The following is a 16909-nucleotide window of genomic DNA, read 5'->3' as shown; positions in this document are numbered from 1 at the left end:
CTTTCGTGCAAACAAGATGGCCGCCATTTTCTCTTCCACGTTGCGTTTGGCTATACGAATGGCGGCCACCCAGAGAGAGCGCTCATTCGAGATTTCCCTTTGAAGATAATGAGCCAGGGGGTGGTCGGTGTTCGGTAGTTTCATCTACCGAACTAATAAAACATAAAAATACAGAATGGCCTCACAAAGTCACGAATAAAAAGTATTTTTTCTTCACAGGAGAGTAGTAGGAGCATTGCACACAATTACCAGGAATTCCTTGCGGAATTTAAACTTATGTTTGAATCATTAGGCAGGAAGGATGACGCCTCCACTGCCCTAATGCATATTAGACAAGGGAACCGGTCTATCTCGGAGTATGCCATAGAATTTCGCACCTTGGCTTCCGAGGTAGACTGGACTAACAGCGGATTAAGCTCAGCATTTAAGAAGGGATTATCTGAGACTATGTTGGATGAGATTGCTGCCAAAGAACTACCTAAAAAACTATTATGTTTATTATGCTAATTGATAATAGACTCAGAACCAGAAATAAAACCAGACTTATGGCTTTGCCATTAGCACCTCATTTCTCCAGACCGGTTGTTCCTGACCTCTCTATACAGTCTGAACCCGAACTTGTGCAGTTGGGGGTCACTAGACTGTCCGAGGCAGAAAGACAACATAAGAGAAGAGAGGGTCTATGCCTATACTGTGGTAAAAAAGGACATATGAGGAGTACTTGTCCCATACATCCGGAAAACTACTGCACCTAAGAACCTTAAGGGGACAGGTCTTAGGTATAATGGATACGTCCTCTGGGAATAATATATAGATTTCTTCTTGATATTATGATCATAGTTGACAAAAAATAACTTTTCATGCAAGGCCCTGATGGACTCAGGTGCAGCAGGAAATTTCATTGATGTTCATTTTGTTAAAAATAATGCTATACCTATCAAGGAGAGAATATCACCTCTGGCCGTTGAGGCTATTGATGGGAGACCACTCTCTCAACCCTTAATTACCCATGAAACCTTGCCCATTAACATGTCTATTACATGCCTTACATAAGGAAGATATAATATTCCAAGTTATTGCATCTCCTTCTTGCCCTATCATATTAGGCTTTCCTTGGCTTAGTAAGCACAACCCTCATATCGACTGGGCTAATGGGGAAATATTGGAATGGGGAAAGGATTGTAATGGGAAGTGTATGTTACACCTCACCAAGAGAATGGGTACCATTAAATTACCCACTACTACACCTCAAACCCCGAAATTCCCATACAATACCGGGAGGTTAAGGAAGTATTTAGTAATAGTCAGTCCAATATCTTACCTCCTCACAGGTCATATGACTGCTCCATAAATGTGTTACCTGGCGCTATGCCAACTAAAGGGGCAGGATATGCCTTATCGCCACAGGAGAGTAAAATAATGGAATAATATGTCAAAGACTCACTAAACAAGAGCCATATACGGAAATCATCCTCACCTGCTGGTGCAGGCTTCTTTTTTGTAGAAAAGAAAGATGGAGAATTACGTCCATGCATTGACTACAGAGCATTAAACAGGATTACTGTTAAGAATACCTATGCTATTCCTCTCTGTTCCAAATTGTTTGATAGACTCCAGGGTGCTAAGATCTTTACCAAAGTGGATCTCAGGAGTGCATACAATTTGGTAAGAATCAAGGAAAATCATGAGTGGAAAACGGCATTTAACACTAGATGCGGGCACTATGAGTACCTTTTTTTGCCTTTTGGGCTACGCAATGCACCGGCCATATTCCAGGATTTTATTAATGATGTACTCAGGGATTATATCTATTAATTTTTCCTGGTTTATTTGGTTGATATCCTTATTTATTCCCATGACCTTCAAACCCACCACAAACAGGTCAAACAAGTACTGCAGACTTTACTGGAAAACAAACTTTATTGTAAATTGGAAAAATGCTTGTTTGATCAGACTGAAGTACCGTTTTTGGGGTATAACATTTCTGCCTCTGGTTTTCAGATGGACCCTAAGAAACTAGAGGCTGTTGTACAGTGGCCAGTACCTAGTGGACTAAAAGCCATCCAAAGATTTATTGGGTTTGCGAACTATTACAGCAGATTTATCAAGGGGTTTTCTTCTGTAATAGCCCCATCACCAATATGACACGTAGGGGGGGTTAGTAGTACGGTATAGTCTAAAAAAACTAGAGAGGCTTTTGAACTTCTTAAACAAAGGTTTGCTTCTGCCGACATACTGAGACACCCTGACACCAGCAAATCCTTCATATTGGAAGTCAATGCCTCCGAAAGTGCGGTAGGGGTGGTTCTTTCTCAAAGGGAGAGTCAGGACACCCCTTTGCATCCTTGTGGTTACTTTTCCAGAAAGCTGTCTCCCGCTGAGCGCAATTATGATATTGGCAACAGAGAATTGTTGCCCATTGTCCTAGCGCTTAAAGAGTGGTGACATCTTGTGGAAGGTTCCAAGGATCCCCTTTTGATCATTACGGACCATAAGAATTTGGCTTATATAGGGGAAGCTAAAGTCTATCTTCTAGACAGGCTAGATGGTCTTTGTTTCTGTCTCGCTTAAACTTCCTTATAACTTACAGACCTGGTCCCAAAAATGTGAAGGCTGATGCCTTGTCTAGACAGTTTGATACTGAGTCTTTACAGGAACATGAGACATCCCCTATCGTGCCTCCTGAATGTATAATCGATTCTACTGTTCTTTCACTGTCTTCTCCCTTGCTTGGTGCTATAATGGAGGCTCAGTCTCAGGCACCATGCAATAAACCAATGGACACATTGTTTGTTCCATTAGGTGAAAGAAAGAATGTGCTGAGGGTGTTCCACGACAATGTGACTACTGGACACCCAGGTATCAATAAATCCATATCTGCGATCACGAGATCAGTTTGGTGGGATTCCCTTAAAAACGATGTAAAGGACTATGTGCACGCCTGATCAGTTTGTGCTGTTTCTAAGGTCCTTCCTTGTGGTTTGTTACAACCACTTCCTGTACCTAGTGTTCCATGGTCCCACTTGTCAATGGACTTCATCGTTGAACTTCCAAGTTCCAATGGCTATACCAACATTCTTATGGTTGTTGACCCTTTCTCCAAGATGGCTCATTTTATTCCACTTAAAAAATTGCCATCCTCTCAAGACCTGGTTCTTATCTTTATACGTGAGATTGTCTAACTGCATGGCATTCCTCACAATATTGTGTCTCGGTTTTGGAGGGCATTCAGTAAACAGATGGGCATTGAATTGTCTTTTTCTTCCGCTTACCATCCCCAAACTAATTGCACAGCTGAGAGGGCTAACCAGTCATTAGAGTTATGTCTGCGTTGGTTTGTAAATAGCACTTAAGATAATTGGTCCGAATTACTACCCTGGGCCGAGTTTGCTAGGATTAATGCTACCCAAGATTCTTCTGGTCATAGCCCATTCTTTGTTAATAATGGTCGTCATCCTACTGTCATGCTGGCTGTTTTCTCTGAGACAAATATCCCTGCTTTGGATGATCACCTTTCTTCTATCCGTGATACTTGACCAAAGTTCATTCGGCTCTAAAAACTGCGGCTGATCGCTTTAAGTTCTATGCAGATAAACGGCGGGGTGCAAACCCCGTTTACCAAGTGGGTGACAGGGTATGGTTATCATCGCGCAACATCAAATTGAAAGTTCTTAGTATAAGGTTTGCATCCAGATTCCTGGGCCCCTTTCGTATCCTTTGGAGGATTAACCCTGTGTCATATTCTCTGGCCCTTCCGGCCTCATTACGTATTCCAAATACATTTCATGTGTCATTACTCAAACCTCTTGTTTGCAATAAATATACTGTCTCAAGTGTCCCTCCTCCTCCCTTAGTTGTTTCTGGACAGGAAGAGTATGAGGTCTCTTCCATTATTGATTCCAGGTTTTCTCGGGGCACTTTACAATACTTGGTGGATTGGAAAGGTTATGGACCAGCCAATCGTTCTTGGGTTCTGGCATCTGATATACATGCTGGCCGCAAGATTCGCTATTTTCACGTCAAGTTTCCTCTCAAGCCTGCTCCTGCCCGCCCGGTGGGCGTTCTTCAGGTGGGGGGTAATATAATATATTCATCTGCATATAAAAATGTGATTCATGACATTTACTGTTCTGACAGGAAAAGTTGTGCTGAGCAGCAATTATGCAAATGGGAACCTGGTAACTGCCTTTGGGGTCAAAGGCAGATTACAGCCTATCAGATATAGATTTCTAGTATTTAGGCCCAGTTCTCATTCTGCTCAGTGCCCTGTCGTGGTTTTCCTAGTGGTTGTCCGAGAGCGCGTTCCTGATTCACGTTTCTTCTGGTTTTTGACTTTAGCTTTGATTTTGACTTCCCTGTATTCTGGTATCCATGACTTCTGGCTTTCCCTTATCGTTGTGTCTCTTTCTGTATCCCCTGACCTCGGCAAGTATCATGGCTACTCTTTAGTATGTTAAGTCCGGCCATTCTAAGGCCCGGTAATACGTTACCTATTAGTCATCTGTGTGACACAATTCTACATGCTGGATTAACTAGTAATCCTGACAGTCAGTCGATGCTCCTAGTGCTTACCGAGGGATCCAAGCACTCTACCAGACACCATCAGCACTGTAGTTCCCACGTCGAGCGTTAAAGCTTGGCTGGGAACTCGCCGTCCTCCACCCACCCTGGACCCAAGACCAGGATCCAGCTTCCAGTGGGTGAACCTCTCCTACTACAGAGAGCGTAGTAGAAACAGCTCTTAAAATAGCTAATGATTATAATCCCAGGGTAGTAAAGTGATATAGCAATCCCCAGGGTAGATACTGCTGTTTTCCCCACACACGAGACTCCATGTTGAGGGTAAGCAGGAACTCAATTTTAATAGAGGCACACTGGCCTTTTCTGCAAGTTTCCCAACAAGGGTGACACCCAGGGGGACCTTGTTGGGCACAGGGACACATAGTGAATAAACCAATACAAATAAAGTCATACAGTGATACACTCCCATACACAAACAATAGAATCCCTCCTCTGTGCTTGGGAGATAATTGAATCAGGAATTGTACTAATGTAACTCGATTATTTCCAAGCATATAAAAACATACAATTTTATGAAACCCCAAAAAGTACCTTAAAAACACATAAAACCCCCGATCTGGGTTAACAACATATCCAAAAATCACCCAGATCGGTTCAGGGGTTCAGGAATTTCCTGGAAGTCATAGTTTTGACCAACCGTGCACATGGTCCTATGTCCAAAACAGTTCCAGGGCAATCAGTGCTAACAGTCGGTCAAGTTCGGTAGTTTTTTACACAGTGCCCATAGTCTGTGGGCAGGAGGCTGGTAAGCAGGCCACTCCAAGTACAAGTGGCGAGGTTACTTTCGCCACACCATTCATAAACAGGGCTATACATAGGAAACAGGGTCACACATTTAGTCTGAAAGAAAGGAGATTTCATCTAAGGCAAAGAAAAGTTCTTGTTTTGTTTTTTACAGTAAGAGCAATAAGGATATGGAATTTTCTGCCTGAATAGGGGGTTTTATCTGAGTCCATACAGATGTTTAAACTGCAATTGGATAAAAACTTATCCAATAAGGCTGAGGGTCAGGAGGAGTATGAGATTGTCTATTCTTGAATCTCATATGTCTCATAGGAAGCTGTAATACCTTGTTGATTGGAAGGTGTATGGTACATACTAGAACATGAACGGTGGATTCTCTTAATATAACATTCAGGAGGGACATCCCGTTTTTTATCTTTTTTTTTTTTTTAACAAACTCCTAATTGTCTGAAAACCTTAGCAGCAACGAGAAAATTGCTGAAAAAATTCAGTCACTCAGAGTTCTCATTCAATGTAATGAGGGTAGAGGTCCGCACACATACGTAATATTATGTATATACACAAGGCTCATGCTAGTCTGGTTGGACCCTTGGTACATTGGTTCTGCAAAATCTGGTTCTTCTCACCAAGACATTTAAACAGCAATGTTCAATAGAAACCGTATATTACTTAGTGATAACTTGCTATTTTCTTTTATTCCAGGTCAGTGGGACAATGCATAATACAGGGCGCCATGTCTCATTTCGTCTGGACAGTCAGCATCCAGTTAATATTTCTGGTGGTCCCCTTTTATATACTCATCGTCTTGAAGAGGTGATGTTACACTTTGGTAGTGAAAATGGAATTGGCTCAGAACATCTCATGAACAAGGAGTCCACAGCTGGTGAGGTAAGCTTCTCTTTGCCTTTGTAACCACATAGCAAGTCCAGCATAATCAAAAACTATACAATGCTAATATATAAGCATTTTGAAAGAGGCATATAAAATAGTTGGCATAGCAAATTAAACAATATGCTTCTTTTTGCCATCATAATCATGAATGCAGGCTTATATTTCAACTTTGCAATGTTTACCTATTTTATAGACATGTTTAGCCATTTTCATCTTGTTCAATAACTGAAGTACGATTAATTGAAACAACATTCTCAAGCAAAATGTAATTATGATAAACAACATTCTCAAGCAAAATGTAATTATGATAAATGTCTGCAAAAAAAATTAGTGTAATATGTCTGATATACAATGCAGTTTACCAGTTTAACCTTACCCTTCATTCTTCACATTAGAATGGTGAATAATGTCAAGCAATTGCATGGCTCTGGGGCTACTGCCTAAACCCTGAGCCCTTGACAGCCTCCAAAGGTAACCTTGTCGATAATCCTACTCTGTATCTGTATAATGCAGATTATAAAGTGCTGAAATTAGTCTCCAGCACAATAAAGTCGTGCTATTTTGAATGTTTCTTGAATGGCACTTCTGGAGTCTTGGAGAGCTAGTGATGTATCTAGTGATGATTCTGTGGCTGCTAGGCCCCCTGCCAGAAGGAGACGTGATGCTCCAGCTGGCAGTGCTGCTGAGGAGTGGGTAGCGCCTCATCGCCAGAGGCCAGATATCCCACCCTTCACCGCAAATCCTGGCATCAATGTGGATGTCACAGGATTTAGCCCCCAACCATTAATGGAGGTGTTTCTGGGCGATGATGTATTGAGGAACATTGTCGCCCAAACTAATTTATATGTCCATCAGTTCCGTGCTTCAAAGCCGGACTCTTTTTTGGCAAAGCAGCAATAGGCCCCCATTGACTTGCCAGAATTAAAAAAAAATCTGGGCATTGACTATGCTGATGGGCATCATAAAGAAGCCCTCCATCCGCTCCCACTGGAGCAGTAGCCCCATCTGCTCTACCCCCATTTACTCCCAGTGTGTGTCAAGGAAGAGGTATGAAATGATTCTACATTTCATGAACTTAAGCAACAACAGCCTGCACCCCCCTATGGAGCATCCCCAGTTTGACAGGCTTTACAAAATCCGCCCCCTGATTACCCACTTCACTGCTAGGTTTGCAGAGGCTTATACACCTGTAAGAAATATATGCGTGGATGAATCCCTGATGAAGGCTGGAATTCAAGCAGTATATTCCTTCCAAGCACTCCAGGTATGGTGTAAAGTTGTATACGCTCTGAGAGTGAGACTGGGTATACTCAGGCCTTCCGGGTGTACGAGACAAAGGATAGCCACCTTGGCCCTCCATGTTGCCCAGAACAAACAGGAACCAGTGGTAAGACTGCCTGGGACCTGATATTCCCCCTGATGAACAAAGGGTACCACTTGTATATAGACAACTTGTATACAAGTGTCCCTTTGTTCAAGCTACTGTATTGTTTTTATACAGTAGCTTGTGGTACAATCAGAAATAACAGCGCAGGTTTCCCAGGACAACTTGCACGCACCCGGCTATGAAGGGGGGAGACCTCAGGTCTGCGCCAAGAGGAGCTGTTGGCAGTTAAGTACAGAGGCAAGAGAGATGTGTACCTTCTTACCACGATCCACGCTGACAGGACTGTTGAGGTCTCTGTACACGGCATAGCTGAGAGCACAAGTAAGCCAGTCTGCATCAAGGCCTATAGCCGGCATATGGGTGGGGTTGATCTGGCAGATCAGCTGCTGCAGCCCTACCTAATTATACAGAAGACAAGGGCCTGGTACCAGGGCCGGATTTTCCTATAGGCTAACTAGGCTTCAGCCTAGGGCCTCAAGATCAAGAGGGGCCTACATTCAAATTGTTAGCAAAATTAGAATTACACTATTCTAAAAACAGTGAACACTAAAACACTGAACTGAAAATAAGGAGAAATTCTACGCATATGATATGACCAGTGGCGTACTAAGGGGGGGGCAAGGGGTGCGGTTTGCACCGGGTGCCACTTACTAGGGGGGTGCCCAGGGCAGACTGCAATGCCCCTCCTGCCGCGATTGCCGAGACCGGCGGTCTGCAGCTCCACAATGTGCAGAGTTGCAGACCATGGATCTCGCATGCACTGCCCAATCAGAGCGTTGCCGCAGGTTACCACGGCAACGCTCTGATTGGGTCTCGCGAGATCCATGGTCTGCAGCTCTGTGGAGCTGCAGACCGGAAATGAGGGCCACCGGACCACCAGGGACCCCACCGGACCACCAGGCAGCCCCCACTGGACCACCAGGGATTTAAGGTAATTTGTTTAGTCACCCCCCCTCTCCTCATCACCTCCCTCCCTCTCACAATCACCCCCCCTCTCCTCATCACCCCCTCCCTCTCACTATCACCCCCCCTCCTCAACACCCCCCTCCCTCTCACAATCACCCCCCCCTCTCCTCGTCTCGACTTTTTTTTTATTTATTATCCGTGACACATTTTTTTATAAAGGTTAATACCAATCACAACATGTTTCATTTAACATATTGATATATATCACAGTAATGATGTATTTTATTAACTTTCATGTAATTTACAAACTTAAAAATGGGAGGTGAAAGGGCCTCATAAGTGGAATAGCCTAGGGCCTCTTTTCATCTAAATCCGGCCCTGCCTGGTAGAAAAAGGTTGCAATTTACTTAATGCAGATTGCAACCCACAATGCGTTTTTGTTGTTTAAAAAAAGCAAACCCTGGAATGAAACTGACTTTTTTACAGTTTCAGCTCCAGATCATTTTGTGGATTTTGTACCAAGATGCACCTGCTCCCCGATGGGAGAGAGCAGAGTTGGGGCTACCCACTATATATTTTTAAATTCCCCCCTACTGTGGCAAAGTAGAATCCTCAAAAAAGATGCAGAGTCTGTTTCAAGAGGTGGCAGAGAAAGGACACCGTATTTTACTGTCCTGATTGCCCTAGACAACCTGGACTCTGCATTGGGGATATCACAAGCGATATCACACACTGGTCTCTTTTTATTTTATTTTTTTCATTTGCCGTTGTCTTTTTGTTTGGAGGGGGGGGGGGGGTTACGTTTACTGTTCCTGAGTTTGTTTTTGTTTTTTTTTACTTTTACTGCGCCAGACTGTTTTTATGAGCAAGTTCAATCTATGCATGGGGGCATGAGTGTACTCAGGATGCCTTGCAGAAAACAACCTGGAATGTTTTCTTGCAATAACCAACAACAGGCTCCCCTAAATTACACACAAATATGTGTGTAAAATTACAATTTACCATCACACATTTTCTCCAATTTGTTTAGCTAAAACTGTTGCATCAAAGGCGTCAAAACACTCCATATATAATACCTTGGGGTATCAACTTTTCAAATATATGCATGTTAATGGCAAGAAAATAAATTGTGATATGTAAATAGGCCTCCAAAAAGAACATAGGCAAAGAGGATATGTCAAATTTGAAAAACACATGTCAGAAGTTTGGCATTGCACCCCCCAAACAACCCAACAAACCTATGCATAGGTGGTATCACTGTACTCCGGAGATATTGCTAAACGCATATTGGGGTGTTCTTTGTCAGTAACACATAACAGGAACTGAGAATCCATGCCTAAAGTACAATGTGAGAGTAAAAAATGACTACCCAACAGTTTGATAAAGACTGGTGGTAGAATTAGTGCATGGAAAGTGTTAAAATACCACCATTTGAAATACCCTAGGGTGTCTACTTTTCAAAGATATATGGTTTGGTGGGGGTAAATTACATTGTCCGATTTTAGAAATGTCCCAAATAGGACATGGGTGCATGATGTGAAAATTCTATGTTGGAAAACTGGAAGGCGCACCCTCCAAATAAGGTATTTTAGCCCACAGAGAACCCGACACACCTATGAAAGGTTGGTATCACTGTGTTCAGGAGATGTTGCTGATGCTGGAATGTTCTTTGGCAGTAACACATAACGGGAGCTGATAATCCATGCCTGCAATACAATGTGTGTGAAAAATAATACAAAAAAATGACTACCCAAAAGTTTGACAAAGACAGGTGGTAAAATTAGTGCATGGAAAGTGTTAAAATACCACCATTTGCCGAGAAGATAGAGATCGCCACACCAACATCCGCATGCGCGGCATCCCAGAATCAATCTCACCTCATGAGCTGCAGGCCTATGCAAAAGATTTCTTTCAGGTCTTATTACCATAGACTGCTGAACAATTCCTCCTAATGTAGCACATACACAGGTTATCAATACCAAAACACTTACCTCCTTCAGTCCCTAAAGATGTCACCATGAAGATGCACTACTACGCCCCTAAAGAACAAATCATGATGGCGGCAAAACTACAAGCGTCCTTACCGGACCGCTTCAAAGGTGTGTCACTATTTACAGACCTCTCGGCGGCGACCCTGCTAAAACGCAAGAGCCCCACGCCCATCACCAAGGCCCTGTGAGATGAAAAATATTACATACCTCTGGGGATACCCGACCCACCTGATGATCAGACGCTACGGTATGGACAACCATTTTACCAACGTAGAAGAAAGTTGTCTTCTCCTCGCAGAATGGAACATCCCTGTGACTTTACTAGATAACCAAGACAACCAGAATCAACGACCTCCCCAACCAAAATCGCCAACAACTAGAACACAGTAGCTACAGCTGAGTGACTGGCTCTCCACACATGCTGTCTATAAACCATAACTGCAGGTCTAATGAACGCCATAAGGCAACGTTTCTTTCTTAATACCCACATTGGCCTATACACCTAAGGACTAGCAGTATTTTTTTTGTCTCTTTATCTTCTCTAATATTAATCTGTTTTGATAGGCTGGTTTGTTAAAATTGCATAAGCTATTTCATGCACCATTAAGGTACACATTTGATAGGTCATGCTCCCGGAGACCTTCTGTCTCTCCCAAGGCTCTCGAGAGCCATGTTTTTACCGTCCACATGCCTATGCACTACCATAGATGGACTTTTGTACATATTTTTTTTTCTTACCCTTGTTGGCCTTTGGCTCTGCCTTCCCTAACCCCCTGCTCACCTCTGACACAACACTCTGAGCCACAGGCTGAAATGCTACTTTATGCTCCTAATAGGCTCCCCCTCCACGCAAGTAGGCCTAACCCGCCTACTTCCGGGATCGATCTCTCATTTCCATGGGAACCGACTCTACCCATACCACACAGGGCAACACTTATTCAATGCTAGGACTCCTATGTCCAAACTGAGCTACACACCCAGAGCTCCACAAGGTGAACTCTGGGAGGCACACCTTCACCCTACCTATCCTCCAGAGGAATCTCATACAGTATAGAGAAGCCAGTAGCTTTCCACCAGCCTAATACACCATGTGAAACAAGATGTGCTATTGTTATCAGAGACCCTTTTTAAAAGACTTATAATGACACTCACGATTATGTCTATTAGTGCTAAAGGCTTGAATTCGCCTAATAAACAAAGGTTAACCCTAAATGAAGCCAAGAAATACAAAGTCCATATAGCCTTCTACCAAGAAACCCATTTTAAATGAGGCAATCGACCCAAGTTCTGTTCCACCCACTACCCTCATGATTTTCACTCATGCTTTAAGGCCAAAAATCTGAGGGTTGTCCATCTTGATAGGAGGTGGTGCCTCATTTACACTGGTAAAAAAAAAATTGTGACAAAAATGGTACATATCCTACTACAGTGCTATGTAAACAATGAACCGTACACTCTTATTAATATCTATGGGCCCCATAATAATAAAGACGTATTCTTAGACAAAAAGGAAGCCCTACCTTTAATAATTCTAAGGAAAACAGTAAGGGAACGTAACCAAAGAGAGGGAGGTCCAAGGCTAAAAAGGGTGCTTTAAGATACAACATATCCAAGGCTTATAAACTATGAGAGAATCTTCATCAGACCACTTGTAAAGCTAAAAAGGATGTACCAGCCTGCCTATACAGAAGAGTAAACAAAGGTAGTCTAAAGGGGGGAAGAAAACCAGGCAAAAGTATGAGAGGGAGCCCCCCCCCCCCCCCACTCCTGCAAAATCCCCCAAAGTCAATAGCTAATGTAAAGCTAGACTAGCCCTATAGTACCTCGGCAATGCCTACCAGAACCTCTGTCCCTTCCTCTACTAAGTAAAAACACACTTAACAACCTAAATACAGTGCATAGTGCTACCTAGTGACTAAAAGGTGAAAAAATAACAAAGTACCTCGACGCGCATTCCTGACGACGGCGTGCTGACATGCCGAAACGTGTGTCGAGCTACTTTGGTAAACCACCCCTACCCAATGTCAGAATTTCTGACCCATCTGTTTGCTAAACATTGATGTCAAACTCTATCCTAAAATCCTGGCTAACTGCCTGTCCACTATCCTCCCAAAACTCACTCATAATGACCAATCTTGATTTGTGAAAAACAGGTAAGGTTCGGATAACACTAGAAAAATAATAAACATTCTATTCTATCACACATCAACTCAGGGAAAAGCAAAGGTCTTCTCCTGTCACTTGATGTGGAGAAGGCCTTCGATAGGTTAAATTGGAAATACATGGAACATGTGCTACTGTCCTTTGGCTTCCACCCATCCTTTATTGCCGGCACAATGGCCCTATACAATAACCCATCTGCCCAAGTTTCCAACGCGGGATTCTTATCCACACCATTCACCATAACAAATGGCACTAGACAGGGCTGCCCTCTATCCTCTCTATTGTTCATTGTATCACTAGAACCTTTGGCACACAAGATCAGATGACACAAAGGGATTACGGGTATCACAATAGGGAAAAGAAAATACAAACTCTCCTTGTTTGCAGATGATATTCTGCTAATGATAAACAACATCGGGCTATCGCAGTGGGCTATTTCTCCCACCCATGTAGCTGGCAATACCCTCAACCTCATTTTCTGTAATGCATGTACAGTATCTAATATCTGAAACACTCCATTTCCTCTCTCTGATCACCACCTCTTATTGTTTGCTCTCCATTACCCAACAACCTCAACCCAACCCCCCTGAACTCAGGAGGAACCTTAATTCTATTGACCTCCAGCAGCTGTCAGCTGATATTGATTCACAACTGCTATCCATCCCTTTCCTCTTCTGTCCCTCACTGGCCATCTCCACATATAACACTACCCTCACCTCTGCCTTGAACGCTGCAGCCCCGCTCCAAACATGCACCTCGAGGAAGACACACCCACAAGCGTGGCATACTAAATCAACACACTATCTGCATAGTTGCTCCCCTTGTGCTGAATGCTCCTGGAGGAAGTCTTGCACCCAGTCAGACTTTCACCATTATATATTCATATTGTGTTCATACAGCGCAGCCCTTGCCCTCGCCAAACAGTCATACTTTTTCTCTCTCATTAGTTCATGCTCCCGCAATCCCAGGCGTCTCTTTGACACATTTAACTCTCTTCTTCGCCCCTGCTGTTACTACCTTACAGCCAATACAGCCTTACAGCCAAACTAACCTTACAGCCAATAGCATTGCATGCTACTTTACCGACAAGATTGAACAGCTAAGGAAACAATTATCCCCACCTTGCTGCTCTCTTTCTCAACCACACATAGATCATGCCTTTCCTACCCTTCAGACTTTCTCCCCTGTGCTTCTCCTTTCCTCTTGCTCCACCACTTGCCCGCTCGATCCCGTCCCATCTCACCTCATCAGATCTCTCTCCCCTTATCTTGGGCCTTCCTTAACACACATCTTCAACTGCTCTCTCTCTCTTCTGGCTTTGTCCCTGCAGATCTTAAACATGCCACTGTAGTACCTATCCTGAAAAAAAAAACATCTCTTGACCTGTCCTCTCCCTCTAACTATCATCCCATATCCCTTTTCCTCAAAGCTTCTGGAAAGACTTAACTTTGCCTGTATGTCTCACTTACTCAATTCCAACTCTCTCCTTGACCCTCTTCAGTCTGGCTTCCACCATCTTATCAAAGTTACTAGAGACCTAATAGCAGCTAAATCCAAAGGCCACTACTCCATACTAATTCTTCTTGACCTCTCTGCTGCCTTTGACACCGTTGATCATGCTCTCCTTCTTCAAACTCTTAAATCGCTCGGTCTCTGTGACTCTGTCCTCTCATGGTTTTCCTCTTATCTATCCCAATGCTCATTCAGTGTCTCCTTTTCTAATGATACCTCCTCCCCTCGTCCTGTCTGGGTTGGAGTACCCCAAGCCTCTGTCCTTGGCCCCCTTTTATTTTCCCCTATTTTCTCTTTACACTGCCTCTCTTGGCAAACTTATTGCCTCTTTTGGATTCCACTATCACCTGTACGCTGATGACACCCAGATATATCTCTCCTCCCTGGACCTCTCCCCTGCAGTCCTGCAACGTGTCACTGTGTGCCTTTCTTCCATCTCTGACTGGATGTCCTCCCGCTTTCTAAAACTTAATCTCTCTAAAACTGAACTCCTTGTCTTTCCTCCTCCTAATACTGATCCTCCTCTCTCGCTCTCCCTTCAAGTCAGTGGTATCCACATAAGTTCATCTTTGCAAGCACGCTGTCTTGGCGTCATGCTTGACTCTGGCTTCACCTTTGAGCCTCACATCCAGTATGTTGCCAAATCCTGTAGATTCCAACTTAAAAACATAGCCTGCATCCACCCCTTTCTTACAAAAGATGCTACCAAGGAGCTTGTCCATGCTCTAGTAATTTCCCGCATGGATTATTGTAACCCGCTCCTAATTGGTCTTCCCAAAGGCCATATTTCCCCGCTACAGTCTGTAATGAATGCCACCACCAGATTGATTTTCCTCTCTAGTCAGTCCTCTCACACCTCACCCCTCTGTCAGTACTTACACTGGCTTCCTGTATCTTATAGGAGTCAATTCAAAGTGCTAACCCATACATATAAAGCACTGAACAATTCTAGCCCCTCTTATATCTCTTCACAGATCCATAGGTATGCCCCTTCTCTGTCCCTCCGCTCTGCCTGGGACCTTCTCCTGTCCGCTACTCACACCCGTACAGCCAACTCGCGCTTGAAGGACTTCTCGCGGGTGGCTCCTTTCCTATGGAATAAGCAAACAGTAGTGGATTCAGCGCTCGGTGACCAATAAGAAGCTAAAATTAATAGAGAGAAGGCCGCAATCTAAAAATATGACGTTCCCTCACGAATTGATTGAAAGATTAAATCTAGAAAATAAAAATTATAGGTTGTGCCACAATAAAAACAAATGTGATGATATAATAAAACCAATAGTGTACTAATTATTGAGAAGAAACAATCCTGGTAATAAAATACAATCAGAATAATAAAAAGTAAAAATAAAAATCAACAATGCCACAGTAGACAATAAGATAATATGATTGCAGTAGTGTACTTACAGAAAAAAAGATGAAATATATAATAGTCCTAATTTTAGGGGACCCACTTGACTTGTGGGGCTTGAATGTGATGTAGGACTGCTAGTAGTGCAGATTTTCCTATGGAATAGCTTGCCTACCCCAATCAGACTCTCCCCTAGTCTTCAATCATTTAAGAAGTGCCTTAAGTCCCATCTCTTTAGGAAAGCTTATGACCTCCCAGAGTAACCTCTACCTTACATAGCTGTTGCTTGCTCTCTCCTAAAGGGCAGCCCTCTACTCTCTCCTCCAGCTCTGCTTCACTCCCACCTTATGTGATGTAATTCCAGTAAAATACAAGTTTAGCAGGCTAAGATTGCCACAAGGCATATGTATGTATATGTGTTTGTAGTATCAGTTAGTTAATTACACGTAGCTAAGATACTGTTATCACTGTACTGACCAGGTGCAGGAATGTAAGAACTGGAATTACGCGTCCCTCTCCTTTGTATCAGATGAGCCACGTGGTTAGACCGGATGGATGAGTTTAGACTCTATTCATTAAATAGGTTAAGGGTATGTGTGGGTGTAGTTAATTGTGGGAGGAGCTACAGTGCTATATAAGGAATGTACTCTATGTATTCAGTACTCAGACTTTGCTGTATTTTGGTGACGCTAGTCCCTCTGAGTCCCGATCGGTGATCCAATAAAGAATCTCTTCCTTCCTGAAGAAACCTGTGTCCATCTCTCTGTGCTTGGCTTCCGTCAGTTTCTCCGGTATCATTTGGTGCATTGGCCGGGAAGCTCATCGTTCAACGGTAGCTGAGAGGCAGAGGCGTGAGACGGTCTATCTTTGCCCACGTTCTCTACGGCTGCACCCCTGAACTTCTGCGTGGACCTCCCTTCGTCTCGGCGCCACTGGTCTGTTGTCCAGGAGATCATCGGCCTCTACGTGAGAAGTGCTGGGGTGTCCCCGTCGATGAGTGTGAACTCAGGTTCAGGAACGAGGAGGTAAGACAACTGCTGTTTTAGACGGCAGGACCCACTAGGGGTATACCGATTGTGCGGTAGGCCCAAAGGGGTTTTGAATCTGTGTATCTGCCCCCTCTGTCGGAGGGAAGGAGCGAAGGCGCACCGCTCGATCGAACGCTCTTTAGTCAGACCGTTTGATTTGGTTAGTCAGGCGGGGTCCTGGTGTAAATAGCCCTAGCCGGACACCGGTGTCTTGTCTAGACTAGCGTTCTAGGGTGTATATTACGTTCGCTAGGTCGGAGGGACCGGGAGACTAAGCGGCGCCTGTGTAAATTCGGTTCGCTAGTTCTCATCCTATCTGGGCTAAGTGGGAAGGCGTGTAAATTTGGAACCCACT

The 16909-nt window shown here is 43.7% G+C and overlaps 1 protein-coding gene across 1 annotated transcript in view; it reads left to right on the top strand.

Moving 5' to 3' along the window:
• Window positions 1–16909, top strand: part of LOC134576878 (carbonic anhydrase-related protein 10-like) — a 422882-nt gene that overhangs the window by 271048 nt on the left and 134925 nt on the right. Inside the window, exon 3 of the mRNA XM_063435561.1 lies at window positions 6028–6213. Coding sequence (XP_063291631.1) covers window positions 6028–6213 — 186 coding nt within the window. The remainder of the gene's footprint in view (window positions 1–6027; window positions 6214–16909) is intronic.

The sequence above is a fragment of the Pelobates fuscus genome, chromosome 11 (genome assembly GCF_036172605.1).
Source record: "Pelobates fuscus isolate aPelFus1 chromosome 11, aPelFus1.pri, whole genome shotgun sequence".
Classification (NCBI taxonomy): Eukaryota; Metazoa; Chordata; class Amphibia; order Anura; family Pelobatidae; genus Pelobates; species Pelobates fuscus.
The sequence above is the reverse complement of the archived record's forward strand: the minus strand, read 5'-3'. Positions and strand labels throughout refer to the sequence as shown.